Source organism: Gopherus evgoodei, chromosome 23, assembly GCF_007399415.2.
Source record: "Gopherus evgoodei ecotype Sinaloan lineage chromosome 23, rGopEvg1_v1.p, whole genome shotgun sequence".
NCBI classification, from domain to species: domain Eukaryota; kingdom Metazoa; phylum Chordata; order Testudines; family Testudinidae; genus Gopherus; species Gopherus evgoodei.
The window spans coordinates 5,544,158-5,565,771 of record NC_044344.1 but is presented as its reverse complement, the minus strand read 5'-3'; the positions used below and the strand labels follow the sequence as shown (position 1 = coordinate 5,565,771).

At 51.2% G+C, this 21,614-nt stretch overlaps 1 protein-coding gene across 3 annotated transcripts; it reads right to left on the bottom strand.

Annotated features, from left to right (window-relative positions):
• Positions 1-1,692: 1,692 nt before the first annotated feature.
• Positions 1,693-19,572, bottom strand: SNX11 (sorting nexin 11). Of its 3 annotated transcripts, none has more exons than XM_030541007.1 (7): positions 19,468-19,572; positions 8,449-8,500; positions 7,799-7,885; positions 6,734-6,834; positions 5,943-6,041; positions 5,370-5,582; positions 1,693-3,021 (listed from the first exon to the last, which is right to left on the bottom strand). In XM_030541007.1, exons 2-7 carry the CDS (start codon positions 8,470-8,472, stop codon positions 2,892-2,894), a joined length of 654 nt encoding a protein of 217 aa, XP_030396867.1. In that variant the 5' UTR covers positions 8,473-8,500; positions 19,468-19,572; the 3' UTR covers positions 1,693-2,891. The 3 variants fall into 3 exon arrangements, with proteins under 3 accessions (XP_030396867.1, XP_030396868.1, XP_030396869.1); XM_030541008.1 differs by lacking the exon at positions 19,468-19,572 and adding an exon at positions 11,477-11,903; XM_030541009.1 differs by lacking the exon at positions 5,943-6,041.
• Positions 19,573-21,614: the final 2,042 nt, after the last annotated feature.

Genomic DNA, 21,614 nt, shown 5'->3' with positions numbered 1-21,614 from the left:
TCCTTGGAAAAGTGAATAGATTTGGGGTCTGGGTTGATATGTTTTCATGACACATTTGCAGTGCCTCTAGAAATAATTTGAGCAGCCCCTGACGTGCAGCCAGCACTGGGGTAAGCGCTGTTTAAGCAGCAGCCAGGATTGACACACCGGAGAGCTTGCTCAAGTGGCTTTCTTCCTTCCCCATGGTCATTTTGTAGCATTTCAGCCAGCAGTTGCCTGGGTTTGTGCCAGTAGGTAGGTGGAGCTGGTACTCTTAGCTGCAGACCCCAGAGCCCCAGAATGTGACATGCAGCAAGAGGACAGTGGGGAACTGCCTTTCAGGGACCACATGCTAGCAGGGAGGGGATCTGCCCCAGTAAGGCATTTAGGAGACTGCACTGCAGTATGTTTATCCAGCGAGCTTGGTAAGCACGGTTGTTGCAGAGAGGAGTGAGAGCTGCTGCGTCCAAGCCTGTGTTGAAGGGAAAACCCCAGGGCAGACTGTGCTCCGACAGAGGTCTCCAAGCAGGGCAGCCCATGCCAGAGCCAGCTGCATGCTGTAATTCTGCAAGCCTGGCTTCAGCACCGCTGCTACTCAGCCTCACAGGGGCTCGGCTCACCCATGGGTGCAGCCCACATGCATCTCGGTGTGTGTCTGCCCTGAGTTCCGCTGTCCCTGCACGTCAAGCCTCCGCTGATGGGGGAGAGCAGGGACAGCCGCCGCCTGGCATTTTGGCTGCATCACCAACCCCACCAGCTCCTGGCTGGAAGTTTCTAGATCAGCGCTGCAGGCACAGCTGGCCGCACAGCTGCACCATTTGGAGCTGCGCTCTCATGAATATTCATGAGGCAGCCCCAACCAATCGGCAGAGCAACTACCATTAGCAAGCATCTGTCAGGTTTTTTAAATGAACTTCTTCTGACATTTTAGATTTTCCTCTGTAGGCTTCCTCTTCCTCCCTCCCTCCACCCACCCCCCAAATCGTGCGAGGCAGAGAACACGCCCATGAGAAGGGCGGGGGGAAGGAAAAACCTCAACATAAGCACCTGGGGAAATTGACCAACACCCAGCTTGATTTTCACAGCCAGGCCCTGCGACCACCAAATCCTGAGAGTCAATGAAACTGAGCAAGGTACGGTGTAACCTACCCACCTGGTCACGGCAGGCTCTGCTGGCAGGCGTCCTGCGGGAAACTGACTCCCGTCTTGCTGAGCAGCACGGGCTGCGTTCCTGCCTGCAGGGTGGCCCTCACCTTCCGCCAGCCCAGCCTGTGGGTCACCTTCCCCCTGCTGAGCTCTGGGCACAGAGGGAAGAGTTGGGCTACCGCAGAGCTTGGCCATCATCAGATGCCAGCTGAGCAGGCAGCCGCCCCGTTCTTCTCTATGGCCCCTGCTGGTTATCAGCCCAGTGCCGCGGCCCAAGGAAGGAGCACCAGAAAGGACATAACTGGGCTGAGGGAAGGAGCAAGGGCTGCTGTGCAGCGGTATATGGAGAGGGGCTGGCAGGATCAGTGCCAGCCTATACCACTGTGTCCCTCCCACCCCAAAGCCACATGCATGCACCCTAGAAACCAAGCCCCTCTGCTCCCCCACCACACCCCATTATTTTTTTCCCCCTAACATGATTACTTTGTGATTAAACTTCCCTGCTCTGCCTGGGTCCCTCCTGGTCTCTTCCCCACCCCACCAGACATAAATCACCAGCATGCAGTGTCTCGTGCACTTCACATTTATTGCAGGCCAGAGCACCTCAACTCTGCCTTCTGAGCCATGCCAGTGCCAGATGGGCTGGTGGAAAGGCCTGGGGAGCAGCAGAGTAAATGGACCCAATAGGCTGCAAGCAGAGAGGTCCTGGTGGTAGCTGCAGCGTGGGATTGCCCATTCTTTACTAAGGGATTCTTTCTTCGGTTCTGCTCTCTCATGGCTGCCTATAGGGATCACCACCCTTTGCCCTCTTCAGCTCCAATTGGCTGTTAGGCTCGGCAGGTCTGGGTTAGCCAAAAGGTCTGTTCTCCTGCAGGGAAGCCCAGCTTGAGGGGTGTCCCACACAAAAGAGGAGCACAACCAACCTTCTGACCTCAGTGTCCCACCACAACACATTCCCCTAGCCCTGCCGCAACGGAGGAATCAATCCTGCAATGTAGAAACCCCAGGGAAAGCTCACTGGCTCATTCCAGCTGCACGCAGCCTGCATGCTGAGCCAGGCCAGGAGGACCCAGGTGTGGAGGACCCAATGTGTGGGTTTCTGGCTCAGCACAGCTGAGGGGAGGCCGCCCCACAGCAGCTGTTTAAATGTGGCTCTCGGCCATGCAAAGCAGCGCCGCTCGTGCCTACGCGGCCGTTGGTTTTTCAGAGGGGAATGCTACAAAGACTGAATTCTAGTTCTAGGAACGAGAATCCACTGGGCATTGCTGGGACAGCTGACTGATCTGCTGCAAGGCAAGGAGGAACAGCAGCTCGGCCCAGGGACCCAGACAACATCTCTCCAGGAGGATCTCTGCAATGATGAGCATCTGCCTCCATGACCCAGCTCCAAGGGGACAGAGGATCAAGCCAAGATCAAGGGAGCTGGCTTTTGTTTCAAGCAGCCTCCATCCCTAATACATACCGTTCCCCCCACAAGAGCATGACACAGCCCTGGGGAGTAACAAACTTAGGTTCTACTAAGCACTGGTTCCCTTTTCGTACAGCTCAGTTGTGTCTTCACCCAGCACCTGCCTCATAAGAGGACCGTCCAGAGATGGCAGGAAGTGGTCATAAGCTGCTGGGAGTAGAGGGGCTGAGGCTGAGGACCACGTGCCATGCAGGGTCCCAATCCTGCACCAACAGGAGCCACTCAGCTGCCATCCTCGGCTCTCCGCAGAGCAAGAGCCGCTGCTCCCAGACAGGGTGTACAATATCCTTTGTGCTGCTTAGTCTGTCTCCGGCTGCTCCGTAGGAGAATCCAGGCTATCCGAGTGGTTGTCTTCCATGCCGAAGTCGCTCCAGCGCGAAGGGGGTTTCAGGCAGCTCCGAACAGGAGTGCTTCCGAGACCAGCACAGCTATGGAGAGAAGGCACAGGAGAGTCAAGAAGGAAGAGGGGTTCCAGGCAAGATGCACAGCCCCAGCTCTCCCGAGCTACACACGCATCCTGTGCCACGTAACAGCCTGGAGCAGTGAGCCACTGACAGGGGAGTTGCGCGAGCACCTTGCTCCTGCCACCCTACCCCTGCCACCTGTGAGTGCTGGGACCAAGCTGCTGGCAGCACTAGGACCTGAGTGCTCTGAAGCCTGGTCCCCGACCCCAGCAATCCTGGGAGGAGCAGCTGGGGGCTGGGAAAGTTGCCCTACTCCACATCTACCTCTGCACCAGTGCTCCCGTGGAGCGGGGAGAGAGCAGCAGGCAGCTTCCTTTCAGCCACCTGCCCCCATCTGCCTGCAGCCTCTTCTCCGTGCTTCCACAGGGGCCTCTTCCGCAGCTGGCCCAAGGAGCAGTACAGGTGGAGCCAGCTCAGCCAGCCAGCTGCTCCCCTCCTCCAGCTCCGCACGCCCCTGCACCACCACTCCGCTTCCCGGCATCCCCATTCACCCAAAGCAGCACAGAGCCCTCTGCAAAGAGGGGAAGGGGAGGGGGAAGAGATGGGAGAATCCCTCCGTGCGGCCAGGACAGGCGTCACCAGGGAGGGGCTTAGAGCATTGGCAGCTGAGCCAGCGAAGTGTCTAGCCTGCCAAGCAGCCTGGATACCTACCCTTAAGCCCAGCTCACTGCGCCCATTCCAAACCCTTCCTTAAACCAGAGGGGCTTTCTTAAACCACAGATCTCGTGCTGGAGCCCACCCACGCCTCTTCTCCTGCTATTTAAAACCAAGAGAGAGACGCTGCACTGGGCATGATCTTCAGAGCCAGAAACGGACTCCCAGGTTAAAGGATCCAGCCAGAGGGGCACAAGGAATCTCTGCTAGGCCTGGGTTGAGCCTACCTCAGGGTCTTCCTAACTGGCATGGGGGGACCCAGCACCAATTAAAGCATTTGGTTAATTAGCAAGGGAACACACAAGCAATGCAGCTGGGTTCATTTGCCTAGCAGCCTAGGACGACAATCCTGTCATGGCTCGATTCACCTCCCCTCCCTTTGGCCAGGGTGAGAAACACGTCTCCACTCCTCAGGGCGGCCGGTGCATAGGAGCCAGTGGGCTCGGACGGCAGCGGAATACAAAGTATTCTCAGCACCGATGTCCCCTGGAGACAGGTGCCTTGAGGTCTTGCAAGAGGCTGCACCACAGCGCTTCTCTATTGAAAGGTTGCTCAGAGTTGAGGGGATGGGAGTGGCTCCCCCCACGTCACACCAGAGGCTTAGAGAGATTCTACTGTAGGTGCCTGTGGCCTGAGATCTAGCGCCCCAACCCAACTACTCCCCCCTAGAGGAGAAGGGCAGCTGGCAGGCTGTAGAAACTCACTGAGTGATGGAAATTGGTACAAATCCTGAGCACAAGATTCTTCTCCTGTTATAAGATCTACTGCTGTGGCCATGGGTGGGGGGACACACGGAGCTTGTCTGGCGGAATCCTTTCCCCTTCCAGGATTCCTCCCCTCTCAGAGGCTCCTAGTATCACAACATCCTCTCCTCCAGCAAGGAAGATGGAGGCGACTCTCCCAGGCAGAGCCACTTCAGCCACAAGGCAGCTTTGCCACTGGAGAATGACAATCATTCCTCACCCGTGCCAGTCTGAGATGCTCAGGACACGGTCTGGGTTTGCCACGGGCCTACACCAGGCTGTGCGAGCCCAGCTGTGCGGTAGGAGAAAAGGCAAAGGAAGTGGGTATTAGATGAGTCAGGTGGGGGCTCCAGGGAGCATCAGGAAGGAAGCATATGCTTGTTTTAGTGCCCAAAGGGGAGCTGAGCCCTTCGGAACATATGGCCCCCATCGCTCCAGAGCGCGACACCTTTGCTACTGATGAAAGGATGCGCGATGTGCTGGAGGCCCCTGATGAGCACACAGCAGCAATGGGACTCTGGACTGCTCCTTCCGGGCAGATGGCGCACAACGTGGAGAAATCCTCCAAGCAGGCCGTGACGAGTCCTGGGGCACTCAGGAGCCAGTGGTGGCTGGGGATCGTGTGAATTAAAGCCACATCCCTATTTGGATGTGGTGTGTTCTTTGGGAGGATTGGACCAAGCCCATTAGACCCACATGGTACAACAGCTGATGCAGTGGCTAAGTTGCGGTAAGGCCCATAGCCATGTTACGGGCTCTCTGGAGAGGCCACAGCCAGTTTCCAACCATTTTCCAGCTCTGGTTTAGCTAGCACAGATCAGCTGCAAGCATGGAAAGGGGCCTGGTTCTTAGCCTAGTTCCAGCTATCGCTCTCATTGCATCCAACCCATGAGTCCCTCAGCTTGCTCCCAGTACCTGCTGTAGAGTTCTGCCCCCGCCACGAGCGCAGGGCGGGTGTCTTCTTCCTGCACCCAGCCGCAGTTCGACATGGCGTAGCGGAGGATGGCGTCCGTGACGGTCAAGGGGCTCTGGCCCTGCACGCACGCCTCGATCTCGGGCACCGACAGCTGGCTCTGCAGGAAGAGATGCAACTGACTGTCTGACAGGAGGACCACGTTCTGCACGACCCTGGAGAGAGACAGGAAGCAAGGGGACAATGCAGAATGTGGTATAGCCCCCCAGGCCTGCGTACCAGCCACAGGGGATGGTAGACAGCAAGGGCAGGGGAGGATCCTGCTGAAGATGGTAATGAGCATTTTCATCCCCCCCACCCACTCAAAAAGCCAGCATTACCCCCTCTCAGCTCAGGCTCCCTAGCAGGAACACTCTTCTCTGACCCCAGACAAACACCACCCTCAAGCCTGGGGGAACAGAGCCGGTACGCAGCCTTCTTTCCTGCTGGGAAGTAGGGCTTTGGGGTGAAATAGCCCCCAACCTATTTCAGGCACCAAGCCAGCCGTGTGGGAGAGCTGCATCCCTTCCACTCACTTCTCCAGGAACTGCTGGAGCCCCTGTCTCCGTTTCTCAATGAACTCATCGGTGCTGCCTGCAAAGAAGGTGGATTTCCCTGGCAGCTCCGGGACAGGCCTGAGGGAACAGAGCAGAGGAAGGAAACAGCTCGGTATCCACAGACGGAACGAGGTGACGTGGGACAGATCTGGTGGGAGAAGCAGCTTGGAGCCGGCCTCATGCAAACAGCAAGAGCGTGTTTTCACCCACCACCAGCCTGGGCTGATCGTAGCAGTCCTGGGCCTGGGAACAGCCAGCTAGAGTGTTAGACACCCCTCCATCCTCTGCAAGCAAGAGACTGCCCAGGGAGGCCCTTGCTTTGGTGCTGGGCACTCGCTCACTCAATGTGACTGACCCCCAGTCACATTTACTAGAATTAGGATATTAGGAAACATTATTTCACTAGGAGGGTGGTGAAGCACTGGAATAGGTTCCCTAGGGAGATTGTGGAATCTCCTTCCTTAGAGGTTTTTAAGGCCCGGTTTGACAAACCCCTGACTGGGATGATTTAGTTGGGGTTGGTCCTGCTGTGAGCTTGGGATTGGACTAGAACCTTCTGAGGTCCCTTAAAACCCTGATATTCTATGAACCCAGTTCACCTGACTTAAAATCTGTGGGTGCAGCCAACCCTTTGGGCCAATTTCTATTGCCCCTGCTCTCTTCTGTCTATAATGCCTTATCCTACGGAGGGCCAGGATCCCCTTAGCACAGAGATGTTGGGTAAGTTGGCATCTGGCACCAGGAAGGCGGAGGAGGAATTTCACACTCACACTAAGCCAGCGTTTTTCTGGAGCTGCTTCCTCAGCCACACGAACTCGCGGTACCGTCTGCGCACGCACGAGGTCTTGGCAGTAAAGGCCTTGCTGTTGGTCTGTGAAACGAGACGCAGGAAGATGGGAAAGGTCAGAGGTGGCTCCCTGTAGGGGGGCACAGATCTCCCTTCAGTGCCAGCTCATTCTTCCCATAAGGTCCTGCTGTCCTGAGCTCCAAGGGGAATGTTCTGATCTGAACCAGAACATGATATTAAGTTGCAAGCGGAGGGTCCAAGCCAATCTTTTGAGGTCAGGAGGAGCAGCAGGACTTTACATGCAAACGAATGGGGATGCGGCATGTTTTCATGGCCTGAACATGGAGCTGAGGGCCTGGAACTGCTCTCATCATGGCCCCAACTCGCTGCTGGAACTTGCTCTGACACCAAGGGGCTAGGGATCATTTAATTCCCTAGATCAGGGGTTCTCCGCCTTTTCCTTTGTGAGCCCAACATCCTATAAAAACTCCACAGCCCAGCTGTGCCACAACTGGTTTTCTGCATATAAAAGCCAGGGCCGGTATTAGGGGGTAGCAAGCAGAGCAATTACCTGGAGACCCACACCACAGGGTCCCAGGCTTCAGCCCCATGCAGCAGGGCTCTGGCTTTCTGCCCTGGGTCCCAGTGAGTCTAATGCTGGCTCTGCTTGTGGCCCCCCCAGGGGGTCCTGGGCTCCTGGTTGAGAACCACTGATCTGGATAGGTGCTTGCAGAGAAGGGGGAGTGAGAGATGATGGAAAGATCAACTAGTTAAAGCACCAATAACCATACAGGACTAAGCAAGCTCTACACATCAGAATCCTGCCGGAGGGGCGGAGTGGACCACGCTGGGATTTGAACTGGTTGGAGTGCAGAGGCACTGGGGCTGTGATTGTCCAGCACCCTGCACCATCTCAAACCGCTGCCAAGTGATGCCAGATTGGGAGGTAGCGTTTTACACCCACTTTTCCCTGGGGAGAGGCGACAGCACGGTGTGGTGTCAGACTCAGCTCCATTCCTGCCGTCCCCTAGAGCCGCTCTGCACTTACATGGAGGAAGATTTTATAATCCACATAGGAATTCCAAGAGCCTTCATTCTGGAGCCGAGGGTCCTGAACACGCACCGTAGTCAGCTCCTGAGGGCAGAGAAATGTTGCCTAATTCCAAGTAGATGTTCACAGCAGCCCCATCCTAAACAGCCTAGTCCTGACTTCCCATCACCCAGCTGTAACCCACAGCAGAGAACAGCTGGCGGCAAGGTCTGCAAGTGGCAGGAACAGGCAAGCGGTGCTGCCTTGGAGAAGCTGGGTACCAGGAGCACCAGACTTTGAAAGGGAAGTGTCCCAGCCATACTCTGAGGTTCGTTCTACCTGGTGATTCCTCAAACTATAATCCTCCCACCCCATCCTACCCTTAAAGGCCCACACTGCTGCAGCCATGCTAGGCAGACAGCTCCAGCCCTGATCAGCCCTATAATCCCCGCACCTGACCCTCTAAAACTCTTCATGTTATCCCCTTGGGTACCAGCTAAGGGTTCCCTACCTCTTCCCACTCCCATGTGTACTCCAGCTTTGCTAGCGCTAACTCGCTCATCACTATGGTTCGATTTTTGGCTGAATTCAAAGGCTCCATATGTCCCCCAACCTGCCAGCCTCCTAAACACGGAACAGAAAACAGCAGAAACTCGGGAGAGCCTTACTTCTTGCTCTTGATTCTCCAACATCCTACAGCCAGAGCCCAGAGGGAAGCATCTGTCCAGATGAAAACAAACAGACCCTCAGTTAGATGGAGCAGATCTGACACAAAGCTAAAGGTGCCTGGACTAGTTACAGGCTCACATGTTCAGTTGGAGGTGATGCCTCCTTGCCCCATTCTAGAGTCATAGAATATCAAGGTTGGAAGGGACCTCAGGAGGTCATCTAGTCCAGCTCCCGGCTCAAAGCAGAACCAATCCCCAGACAGATTTTTACCCCAGTTCCCTAAATGGTCCCCTCAAGGATTGAATTCACAACTCTGGGTTTAGCAGGCCAATGTTCAAACCACTAAGCTATCCCTCCCCCAAACCTTCTTACCCTCCACACCAGGACACCCCATTTTCCCCCTGCTCAGTCCCACAGCTGTGTGCACCCTTATTCTGCTTTCCCCCCCCCCCCCCCACAGTGCCAAGGTCCTCCATTCCCCACCTCCATGTGCCCACCCCCTTCCCCCACCACTGTTACTTCTCTTCTGGCTGGGAGATTAGTCAGTCAGGGTGTCAACATGCTAAACCATTGGGAGGACAGGGAGAGCGGAGATAGGGTGGCGGTCTACCGAAAGGCAGTAATGGGTGCCATGCTCAACCAGTTTTTTGATCTACAGCCTGTTTGCAGAGGTGCTTGAAGCTGTGCATCTGCTAAAGGGTTGACAAGGGCTCTGTACAGCCCCAGTTTCCCCCCCACCCCAAATCAATACGGTTCCACCCATGGATGCCTAGAACCATGTGGAATTGATCAGACCCCATGTTCAGAAGTTGCCCTGTTACAGACGGAGGCCATCAGACTAAGCTAACAAAGGTGCTGATCTGCAAAGGGAGTTCCCCCACCGTCACCAGAGTCCTGCATCGGAAAGGCAACAACTCAGGCCAGCTCTACACTACAGACCTATGCTGGCATCAGCACCTCGCACAGGCATCAGCACCTCGCACAGGGGTGTGAAAAATAAACAACCAGCGCGACGTAGTTATACCGACCTAACCCCCCGTGTGGGCAGCGCCATGGTGACGGGAGAGCTGCTACCGCCTCTCAGGGAGACGGATTAACTGCACCAACAGACGCTCTCCTGCCAGCAGAGGAGCGGCTTCACTAAAGCACTACAGCTGCACCGCTCTAGCGCGGTACAGGAAGACAAGTGCTCAGAGCTCAGGCAGGGTGACCAGATGTCCTGATTTTATAGGGACAGTCCCAATTTTTGGGTCTTTTTCTTATATAGGCTCCTATTAACCCACCCCACTCCGTCCTGTCCTGTCTCGATTTTTTGCAGCACAATAGTAACAGAGGTCATTTTAAGCAAAAGCCCTTTCATAGGAAGGGTGACCCAGGATCTTTGGCTACGCAGGGCAGAAAGGACCCCTGCTTTTAAGGTCCAGTCCAAACGGCTTGCGTGGACTCTCTTACTTTACCTTGGAAAAATGGAGGGTTGAGTCAGCATCACTAGATTTTCAACCTGTGCCAGGGGATGTGTAGGATATTTCCCCTCCAAGATAACTGGTACTTCTGTCACCCAGTCTTCCTTTGTGGCTAGTTTAAATAGCCAGAAACAGCCTTTGTGCTGTATGTTTGTACTGTGCCTAACACAGTGGTGTCCTGGGTGTTGCGATAACACGCAGCATGTAATAATTGGTGATCAGACAGGACATTAGTTCAGTTCTTCAAAAACCAAGAGAGATCAGTTGAAAGGACAGTTCAGTTCCACCCAGTTCTCGTACATTTGTGGCTGTTTCAATACCAGCCCTGCCGCCAGAGAAATGTAAGCCTGTTTGGATTCATTAGGTCCTGGATGTGTGTGCACACAGGAGAATGGCTGAAGGTGGTCTCACCTTTTGCTAGACCACAGAGGAAGTTATCCTCTTAAAACAGCTGTAACTTTCATTCCCTCCCCATGCTGGGAACTTGACTGATTTTTGAAGTTCACCATAATAAAAACTCAACCCAGCCTAGCAAACATAAGAATGGCCACACTGGGTCAGACCAAAGGTCCATCTAGCCCAGTGTCCTGCCTTCTGACAGTGGCCAGTGCCAGGTGCCCCAAGGGGAATGAACAGAACGGAATCATCAAGTGATCCATCCCCAGCTTCTTGCAAACAGAGGTTAGGGACACCATCTCTGCCCATCCTGGCTAATAGCCATTGATGGACCTATCCTCCATTAACTTATATAGTTCTTTTCTGAACCCTGTGATAGTCTTGGCCTTCACAACATCCTTTGGCAAGGAGTTCCACAGGTTGACTGTGCGTTGTGTGAAGAAATACTTCCTTTTGTTTGTTTTAAACCTGCCATCTGTTAATTTCATTTGGTGACCCCTAGTTCTTGTGATCACACTGATGAGATTGTGGCAAAAAAAAGGGGCAAACAGAGATCCCATTTTCTGAAGGTTTACAGCTTCCTACCCCCAAGTTTTCAGTCTTATCACAATATATCTGCTTCAATTTCATGTTTTGCCAACATCAATGTAACCTCTGAGGAAGGATCACACTTTAATCAGATGCATCTGATGAAGTGGGTTTTATCCCCATGAAAGCTTATGCCCAAATAAATTTGTTAGTCTCTAAGGTGCCGCAAGGACTCTTCACTTTAAGCTGGGTGGTAGAATCCAAAAAGCCAGCCTCCCAAGTTGCCTTGATAAGCTATACAGTGGAGGCAGTGTCATCTAGTGGTTAGAGCAAGAGACTGCACATCTATTTCCAGCTCTCCTTGTGCACTGACACACCTTGGGCAAGCCGCAGACTCCTTCCCCATTTGTAATTATATTCATCATTTGTGTTGTGGGAGCACAAAGGAGCCCGTCAGAAATCAGACTCCATGGTGCTGTAAACACCGATAGCAACGCCCATCTTCTTCCCAGCACAGGGTTAATTAACTTTTGTAAAGTACTTGGAAAGCCCTAAATAAGAGGTGCCAAAGGAGGCCCCAGTATTATTAGTCACCAAGCTTCAACAATTAAGTTACATAGCAGAAATATTAGCACAGTACTGTCACACAAACCACTTCCTTTGCTGCATCCCTCCAAGTTGTACTGGACGGCCTCAGCCCATTTGATGCACCATTAAATGCTTCTGACTGAAGCCGTCTGCAATACCTGTTCTGCAACAATTAGCTTTCGCTCTCAATAGCTTGAAGAGAAACAGATAAAACAACAAATTGTGGCAACAGTCCAGCCAGTGGGACCCTGCAGATTTCAGAGATAAGGCTCTTAAGCCAGTTCAGCTGGTTTTATATATTGCAGACACATCTGAGCCACTCATCAGGGCAGCTGGAGGGCTGAGCCTGCCTGGGGCATCCTGGCTTCACCTCTTCCAGCTGGACTGTTTGTAGACGGCTTTTGAGGGATGGATTTATGGCTTTGTATGCAGTGTTGTTGCAGCCATGTTGGTCCCAGAATATTAGCGAGACAGGGTGGGTGAAGTAATATCTTCTATTGGACCAGTTTCTGTTGGTGAGAGACACAAGAGGTCTGGGAATTGTACTCAGTGTCACAGCTAAATACAAGGTGGAACAGATTATTTAGCATAGGTAGTTAGCACATATTTCAAGAGACCCTGCAAGGTGAAGTGACCCATTTTCACCTCTCCTGTCATAGGGAGAGAAATCCAGGATGTGAACCTTGAAGGTGTTAAGCTGTGTATGGGACTATATCTTTTCTTAAGCCAACTTCTGTTGGTGAGAGAAAGACACCAACCAAGGACACTCCGCCAGAGAAATAGAGCACATTCTGCAATGTGCCACTCCAATGCCCTGAACCTGCTTCAATACAGAAATAAAACTCACTCCAACTATCCATCCCTGTCACCTACCACCCCGCACTGGAGCCCTATGCTTAATGGGAACCACATCTACAACAAAAATGCCTCCTGAATCCCTCTTCCGGCCTTCAAAACAACACCCCAACCTCTCCACAATCATCATCAGAAGCAGGCTCCCCACAGACTAGCGCACACCAACTCAAAGCAGGACCAGGTCTTGCCAGAACAGCAGATGCAAAACCTGTAGACATATCTCCACTGTTACGATGATCAACACACCTTGCAAGATCCCTGGATCCCACACATGCCTCTCACAACGTGTGGGGTACCACCCCCAGTGCACCAAATGCCCCAACAACAACTAGGTGCGTGAACCAAGAATCACTATGCTCTCGAATGAACTCGCCCAGAAAAAAGAGAAAATCATACAAGACTAAAACACCGTATCAATCAGGGCCAGCTCCAGCGTTTTTCCTGCCCCAAGTGGCAGGGGGGAGCCGCGATCAGCGGCAGCTCTATTGCACCGCTTCATTCTTCGGCGGCAATTCAGCGGCTGGTCCTTCCCTCCAAGAGGGACTGAGGGACCTGCTGCCGAATGTGCCGCCCCTTTCCGTTGACCACCCCAAGCACCTGTTTACCGCGCTGGTGCCTGGAGCCGGCCCTGCTATCAATTGTGGGTGAACACTTTCCACAAAGCAATCACTCCATATCTGACCTCTCAGTCCTCATCCTCAAAGGAAACCTGCACAGCACTCTCAAAAGATGAGCCTGGGCGCTTAAATTCATTACTTTGCTAGATACGAAAAATCATGGACTGAATAGCCACTGGATGTATGGCTCTTTATAACAATCTCTAAAACCCACTACCCTGGCCCCCTGCTTCTTCTGGAGAGCTGTGAGGCCACTTCACCTTGACTGTTCCCTTGAAATATGTGTTAACTACTTTCTCTAAACCAGTGGTCCCCAACCTTTTCCATGGGGGTGAGTGCCGGCCAACTAGCCGCCAAGGACCGTGGCTGCTGGACAAGCAGCCGCCGAAATGCCGCCGTGAAGCAGCAACGTCAAGAGGTGTCGCCACCGAAATTCGGTGGGATTTGAGCGGTAGCGCTTCTTGACGTTGCCACATGGATGCCCCATGGCAGATGCACATGGATGCCCCAGTGGGCACCATGGCGCCCGCAGGCACCATGTTGGGGACCCCTGCTCTAATCTGCTCTATCTTGTATTCAGTTGTGACACTGAGAACCTTTCACTGGCCTGAAGAGCTCTGTGCAAGGGAACGTCTACGCTGGCACTTTGTCAGCAAAACTTCTTTGTCGTTCAGGGGTGTTAAAAAAAACAAACTACAGCCCCCCCCACACGACACAAATTTTACAGACGAAAAGCGCCGGTATGAACAGTGCTTTGTTGGCAGGAGCGCTCTCCTGCCGACAAAGCCACTGCCGCTCGTGGGGGGTGGAATTTTTTTGTCCACAGGAGAGCTCTCTCCTTCTGACAAACAGCAGCCACGCTGCGCGGCTTTTAGTGGCAAGGCTGTAACGGCACAGCCGTGTCACCAGAATGTGCGTAGTGTAGCCATACCCTAAGCTGGAAAACTCTTTCACCAACAGAAGCTGGTCCAATAAAAGATATCACCTCACCCCCGCACCCCCTGTGATTTGTGCAGGCTACCAAAGTGGAAAGCTCTCCTCACACAGGAGAATTCCCCTTCCACCTATTCCTAACTTACCAGGTTCCTTCCACTTAGGCCCCTAAATAAGGGCCAGATTTCCAGAAATGCTCAGCACCTAGATACTACAATGGGAGCTGCAGGGTGCAGAGTATGTCTGGAAATACAGCCCCAATTTTGAATGCTGGTCATTTGAACAAACAAGGTGCTGCATCCACAGGTCTCCCCCGAGGGAGAGGATGAGAGACAGAACAGACCACACATGAGAGATGTTAGTCAAGGCAGTAATGGAAGGTGCCCAGATACTATGGTGAGGAGGAACAGATCAAAACAGACTAGAACCAGCCCCAGATGGCATATCCCCTATGTCCCCTCTCCTCCCCAGAGACGCGTGGTTAACACTCTTGGCACACAAAGTAGTTTAAAAGCATCAGCCCTCTTCTCATAATCTCATAAGGCCAGAAGGGACCATCATGATCATCTAGTCTGATCTCCTGTTGGCTTAGCTAGGTTAGAAACACACATGAGGGGAAGAGGAGAATCAAAATGTGCCTAATGGAATGGCACAGAATTGGAAGGAAGAAGAATTCAATTTTCCAGCAACTGAATGGCAGAGAGGACACAGCCTAACTCACGTGCCCAAATCAGCCAGGAGCCTGAGAAATAAGAGTGAGTGAAGATCAAGATAGATTATTTAGGACTTGTCTGCACAGGAGGTGATTTCTGATAGACTCCATATGCTGATACTACCTGAGTCAGCAATGGATTAAGCTCTGATTCAGAATACACCAGTCTTATTCTGCAGGGGTTCTCAACAAATTTTGCAGCTGTGACAATTTTTCCTAAAATACTTAATTAACTTTAGGAAAAACAAATGAATATGCACATGTACATGTCTAAATCATTGTAATTCATTTATGTAGATTGACTTTTTTTTTTTGGAAAGACAAAATAACCCACAATTGTCTCTATTCTTTGCTGGACCTAAACAGAATAGAAACACAAATAAGGTGCTTTGCATGTTCTGCTTTTTTGGTTGATTTTTTTTTTCTTTAGACTGGCTAGCTAATAAGTCTGCTACTGTGAAAAGTGATATTTGTATATTTGTTAAAATTACTTTTCACAACAGATGTACTCAGCTCCGGGCAAGCTGGGGGACAAATTAAGCCCTGGATGGGGAGGGAGTTGCAGTGGCAATTGGGGGTCTGGATGAAGGGCTGGAGGAAGCAGCAGGGGTCAGGGTGATAGTGGGGGGATGAGCCTGGGCCCAGAGCATGAAGCCCTGTGGCTTGGGGATCGAGCCCAGCACCACATAGCCAAAGCCTGTCATCCACCACCCCAGGGATGAAGCCTGAGTCCCACCGCTCTCAGGAGGGTAGAGAACTCCCACTGATCACCTGCTCCTACAATGTTTGTGGGGCTCCAGAAGGGGGCAGGGACCAGCCCCTGCTGGCTTTGTCCCCCCTCCACACTTGCCCATCACCACCCAGGAGGCTGTGGCCACGCGAAAAGCCCCTGATGGCTGCATTAGAGAAACTCTAGCTTAGATGGCATAGAAACTAGTTTTTGCTGCAACTGTGTTTAAAGAGATGGATTCAACCTAAGACTGCTTAGAAACATGCTTTTTACAAAATCTAGCACCTCTTAAATTAGAAGTGAATTTTTAATACCCAATTTGTCACTCTGCTCTTTATTGTTTGGTGGTTTTCTGGGAGTGGGGATGGGGAGTTAAGGGGCACATTTGTCGCCTTGGACAAGGAAAATAAATGAAATAGGTTTCACTTTTGTTTGTAGCCAGTTTCACTTTAAGGTTCCCAGTGCTGCAAAGTTTTGGTCTCGACACTGCCATCACATTTTTATATGTTTAAAGGCAACCTACCAAAAAAAGTTTGGTTACATCTTTGAGTCATGTCTCTATTCAATGTTGCACCAGACACACTTAAATCTATTTAAACAAAGTTCAAATTGGATTATCTTAACTTGGTTTATGTAGATTTACCTTAATTTGATTCCTTGCCATCTTTAATTTGGATTAAACAGAGGTGCCAAATCTTGTGATATTTGGGATTTTTTCCTTAAAGCCCCAGCTCCTGGAGTCATGTGACAGAATTTCAGCTTTTTTTTTTTTTTTTTTTTAAAGTTCCTAGCCCTCATGATTGTGGAAAAAAATGCTTTAAAATGTGACCCTTACAGATACAAAAAAAACCAGAAGCCAAATGAAAAACCTAACATTTATTCTCTTTAAATCTCATGATTTTTAACCTGATCTCATGACTGACTCACGATTTTTAAACAATTGTGGTTGGCAATGCTGACTAAGGGTGTCCTCACTAGGTTTAGCTAAATCAGTATTTAAACTGATTTAAAATTCAACTAGTGCAGCCTTGAATATAGGCTAGGCCTTAGTTTTGTTGTGAAGTATAAAAGAAGTCAGGTGCACCCCTCTGAAAAATTTAAAAGTGGCTTATTTGCCTTACAAATAAGGAACACTGGTTTGCCTTTTGCTGGAGAACTTCTAGTTGACTCAAATATCTCCTTGGGGGCTCTCATCCTCTTCTTCCTCGTTAATTGACAGGATGTGCTTTCCTCCCAAGTGTTTATTGCGTAAATGTTTCAAAATCCTTGGGGTTTTTTAAACCGTCTGAATAAAAATTCCACCACTGGCACTCTCTCTTCCTCCACACCGCATACAGGCGTTGGCCTCATCCGTTTAGAAATTCCCACCAGTTATATTGGTTAGTTGTGCAACTAACCAGGTGCTGGCCCAGCGTCATTTAGTCAGGTCTCAATTCCTGCATTAACTGGGATACTAAGACTCCAGTCAGCACAAAGACTTCCAGGTCAAGAGCTAGATAAGACCTAGATTTTCAAGGAAAATCTTTTGGGTTGACTTTGCATGAAAAGAAGGGAATAAGTCCAGTTGCATTTCTCCTTGTGCAGGTCAGCTTTAGATGAAGCTATTTTGCACAGGATTCTCTTTTAAACTGTGTAGATTTCAAAGACTGACTTTACTCTTCTTTGACTCTCCCTTCTGGTGAAGTAACCTCAAACTGCTGCATCCATTTAGCTATCCAGGGCCAGAACTTACAGGGCTCAACACCTACAATTGGGACTAGATTTTCAGAAGAGCTCAGCTCTCATTTAAGCACTGAAACTAAAGTCCAAGCTTTCAGAAGTGCTAATTCTGACTGACTGAAACTCTCATCGTAGGTGCACTGAAATGGGAGGTTTACCATTGACTTCAGTGGGATTTCACCCATATTTCCAACAGGGTCAGCAACCAACACAGTGAGCTCTTTTAGAATCCATCCTCAGACCTGCACCATACAAAACCCCGCAAAGAATCCTGTGGCACCTTATAGACTAACAGACGTTTTGGAGCATGAGCTTTCGTGGGTGAATACCCACTTCCTCAGATGCATGTAATGGAAATATCCAGGGGCAGGTATATATATGTGTGCTAGCAAGCAAGCTAGAGATAACGAGATCAGTTCAATCAGGGAGGATGAGGCCCTGTTCTAGCAGCTGAGGTGTGAAAACCAAGAGAGGAGAAACTGGTTCTGTAATTGGCAAGCCATTCACAGTCTTTGTTCAATCCTGAGCTGATGGTGTCAAATTTGCAGATGAACTGAAGCTCAGCAGTTTCTCTTTGAAGTCTGGTCCTGAAGTTTTTTTGCTGCAGGATGGCCACCTTAAGGTCTGCTATAGTGTGGCCAGGGAGGTTGAAGTGTTCTCCTACAGGTTTTTGTATATTGCCATTCCTAATGTCTGATTTGTGTCCATTTATCCTTTTCCGTAGAGACTGTCCAGTTTGGCCGATGTACATAGCAGAGGGGCATTGCTGGCATATGATGGCGTATATTACATTGGTGGATGTGCAGGTGAATGAACCAGTGATGGTGTGGCTGATCTAGTTAGGTCCTGTGATGGTGTCGCTGGTGTAGATATGTGGGCAGAGTTGGCATCGAGGTTTGTTGCATGGATTGGTTCCTGAGCTAGAGTTATTATGGTGTGGTGTGCAGTTACTGGTGAGAATATGTTTCAGGTTGGCAGGCTGTCTGTGGGCAAGGATTGGCCTGCCACCCAAGGCCTGTGAAAGTGTGGAATCATTGTCCAGGATGGGTTGTAGATCCATACAAAACCCCATAACTTATGCTTTAAAAGTAAAGTTACTATAATACTGGCCTTTTCTACATATATTTGCAGTTGAGGTGGAGGAGAACTGAGGAGGCGGTTTCTATCTGAAAGCATTATATCTCTCTTATTATTTCAGTGCAACATCCAGGACTCCAACTAACCTGGCTATCCTGTTTAGCAGGCTGACATTTTAACAATAAAAGGTAACCTGCCAGCCCTGGTAGACTTATCGCCTGGCAATGCTATTGGCAGGGAAGTAGCAGGGGCCCATGGAGCAGGTTTCATAGGCAAAGCCAAGCAGTTATTCCCTATTAGTCACAATAGGAGTGATGACAATAAGTTGCATTGGTACAGTAACACAGTGTCTCTAACTGGCCGCGTTTCTATTTGTGTGGCTTGGGTTCTATTTATATACACTGCCTGTCCTACACCCAGAGAGGCCCATGGGCAGTCTCAGCCATGAGTTGACCTGCTGTGGGGCAGGGTGGGGGCTACATTCCAGGCAAGCTGCAGAATTTGAGAGATGCCCCTCCCCACCTTTAGAATGAGAAAAATCCAACACCACCCCACTTTGAACATGGTGGTTCCCTCCCCTACTCAGGCCCCCTCTCTCCTCCCCGCCACCCACTTTGGACATGGTTCCTCCCCGACCTCCCCTCCTCCACTTTTGACATGGTTCCCTCCCCTCCCCAATGCACTCCCCCCACTCTTTGGATGTGGTTCCTGCCCCTCCCTGATGCCCCCCTCCCCCCACCACACTTTGGACTTTGAACAGGGGGTTGGACTGGATGATCTCTTGAGGTCCCTTCCAACCCTAATAATCTATGATTCTCCCCTCCCCAGTGCCCCCCCCACTTTGGACATGGTTTCTCCCCAACCCTCCCCCCCTCCACTTTGGGCATGATTCTCTCCCCTCCCCAATGCCCCCTCCCCCCTACTCTTTGGACATGGGTCCCTCCCCCCCTTCCCAATGCCCCCTCCCCCCCACTCTTTGGACATGGTTGCCTCCCCTCCCCCCAATCTTTGGACATGGGTCCCCAATGCCCCCTCCTCCCCACTCTTTGGACATGGGTCCCTCCCCCCCCAATGCCCCCTCCCCCCTACTCTTTGGACATGGGTCCCTCCCCTCCCCAATGCCCCCTCCTCCCCACTCTTTGGACATGGTTGCCTCCCCTCCCCCCAATCTTTGGACATGGGTCCCTCCCCTCCCCAATGCCCCCTCCTCCCCACTCTTTGGACATGGGTCCCTCCCCAATGCCCCCTCCTCCCCACTCTTTGGACATGGGTCCCTCCCCGACCCATTTCCGTCCTCTTACCCCCCCCCCACTTTGGACGTGGTTCCCTCCCCCACACCAGCGCCCCCCAACACTCACCCCCCACCCTTTGGAGACCGCCCCCCTACCCCGAGTCCTCACCTCTTCCCGCAGGACAGGTGTCTCCCGTGTCGGCGCGGCCCCTTTAAGAGGCGAAGGGCTGAGCTCCCGTTCCCTTATAGCAGAGCTCCCGGGCTCCTTCCGGTGGAACCCAGGGGCAGGATGGGAGATGTAGTTCCAGTCCTGGGCAGGGCTCCACCTACCCCCGCCCTGTAGAGAGGCTGGAGAGTAGGATGAGAGTGAGGAAGAATAGAATGAGGAGAAGGAAAGAAGGAACACAGTGACAAAGGAGACAAGAAAGAAAGAGGCTGGTGCAAACAAAAAAGAGGCTAAAAGAGGGAAGAGGAGCAAGAAAGAAAGGAGGGGAGGTCAAGGAGAGAGAGAGATGGGGAGAAAAGAGCATAGGTGAGACTGGGGTATGGGTGTGTTGGAAGGAGGTCCTCATACTGAGGAAGAGGCAGAATCTGACCTATGCACCTATTTGTGGAGGTCACCTGGTGCCCTGTGTGTACAACAGCCTCACACAAGGACAAGGTGGATGAGGTAAGATCTTTTTGTTGGACCAACATCAGTTGGGAAGAGAGACAAGCTTTGGAGCACACAGAGGCAACAGCTATGTCAACGGGGAAAGTTCTCCCATCAACACTGTGCTGTCTACAAAGCGGGTTACAGTCAGGAAAGGAAAGCAAAAAGAACAGGAAGACTTGTCGCACCTTAGAGACTAACAAATTTATTTCAGCGTGAGCTTTCATGAGCTACACCCAAGCAACTCCTTCAAAAGATGCACCTGGGAGCTGAAATTCATAATTTTGCTAGATACTAAAAATCATGGACTGAATAGAAACACTGGATTATGGGGCGGCTCCAGGCACCAACACGCCAAGCACGTGCCTGGGGCAGCAGGCCATGGGGGGCACTCTGCTGGTTGCCACGAGGGTGGCAGGCAGCTTGCCTTCGGTGGTATGCCTGCGGAGGGTCCCCTAGTCCTGCAGCTTCAGCGGACCTCCCGCAGGCGTGCTGCCAAACCCACAGGAACGGGGACCTCCCACAGACAAACCGCCGAAGGCAGCCTGCCTGCCGTGCTTGGGGCAGCAAAATACCGAGAGCCGCCCCGACTGGATTTATTCCTTATTACAACACTCTAAACCCACTTAAACCCTGCCCACCTTTTTCCTTTCCACCCTGACTGGAGAGGTGTTAACAACGGCCACTTCACTGTGAATGGTCCCTTGAAGTATCTATTCCACTCTGTACTCTGAGTACATTTCCCAGACCTGAAGAAGAGCACTCTGGAGCTTGAAAGTTTGTCTCTTTCACCAACTATCTTGTCTCTCTAAAGTGCTGGGACCAACATGGCTACAACAACACTGCATATCACAAGAGGACAGCAGCCCTTTCAGCCTTCCCAACCCCTATGGATATGGGTGGTGTAGCAAACTCCCATTCTTTTGTCATGATGATTAGGTGGGAATCTCAGCTTTCATTTAAAACAAAAGTAAAAAAAAAAAAAAAAGTAAATTCCTAGCTCTCATGACTTCAGAGAAAAGCTTGAAAATGTGATGTGGGTGAACCCTAAAGGCTCGGAAAATAAAACTACAGGGCTTAAAGTGAAAGGAACAAAAAGGAGCTCCCTCTCTTTTCCTTGATTTGGTTAAGTAGTCCTCCTGCACCTCATACGTGGTTGGTGCCATGACCACTTTCTTTCCTGTTTCAGTTTGCTTTATTAACCAGTAAAAACAACCCACTGAAACAGCATCCTAGTGAACCCAAGAAGCAAAGTGTTGAAGACAGGATGCTCCTGGCGTGTTTGGTTCAGATCCTGTGACAGGCTATAAAAAGGGACTGGATATTTAAATAGGCTTCAAGGATATGCAGTGTCATAATTAATTACCATATAATTTTTGAAGGGATATTAAACCTTACGCTTCAGCTAAATCAGTCTCTAACTATTAGAGATCAGGATGAGATCTATGTAAGAAGAAGACAGTCTGATAAACTGCCTGTTGGATGATTCTTACACCTTTCTCTGAAGCACCTTGTACCAGCCACTGTCAGAGGCAGAACGTGGACTAGATAGGCCTGGGGTCTGATCCACTCTGGAGATTCCTGTATTCCTAGGGCTCATGCTTTCACGCTATTCTTCCTAACCATGAAGGTAGAAATTTCTTTTTTGTATGAAATCTGAGTTT

What these genes read in the sequence shown, in the direction of transcription:
- SNX11 (XM_030541007.1), bottom strand. Translation starts at nt 8,472, where the DNA reads ATGTTGGAGAATCAAGAGCAAGAA. An exon ending in ATTATAAAATCTTCCTCCAT is followed by an intron (nt 6,835 to 7,798) that starts GTAAGTGCAGAG and finishes CTCGTTTCACAG; the next exon opens with ACCAACAGCAAGGCCTTTAC. An exon ending in CTCCAGCAGTTCCTGGAGAA is followed by an intron (nt 5,583 to 5,942) that starts GTGAGTGGAAGG and finishes GTCTCTCTCCAG; the next exon opens with GGTCGTGCAGAACGTGGTCC.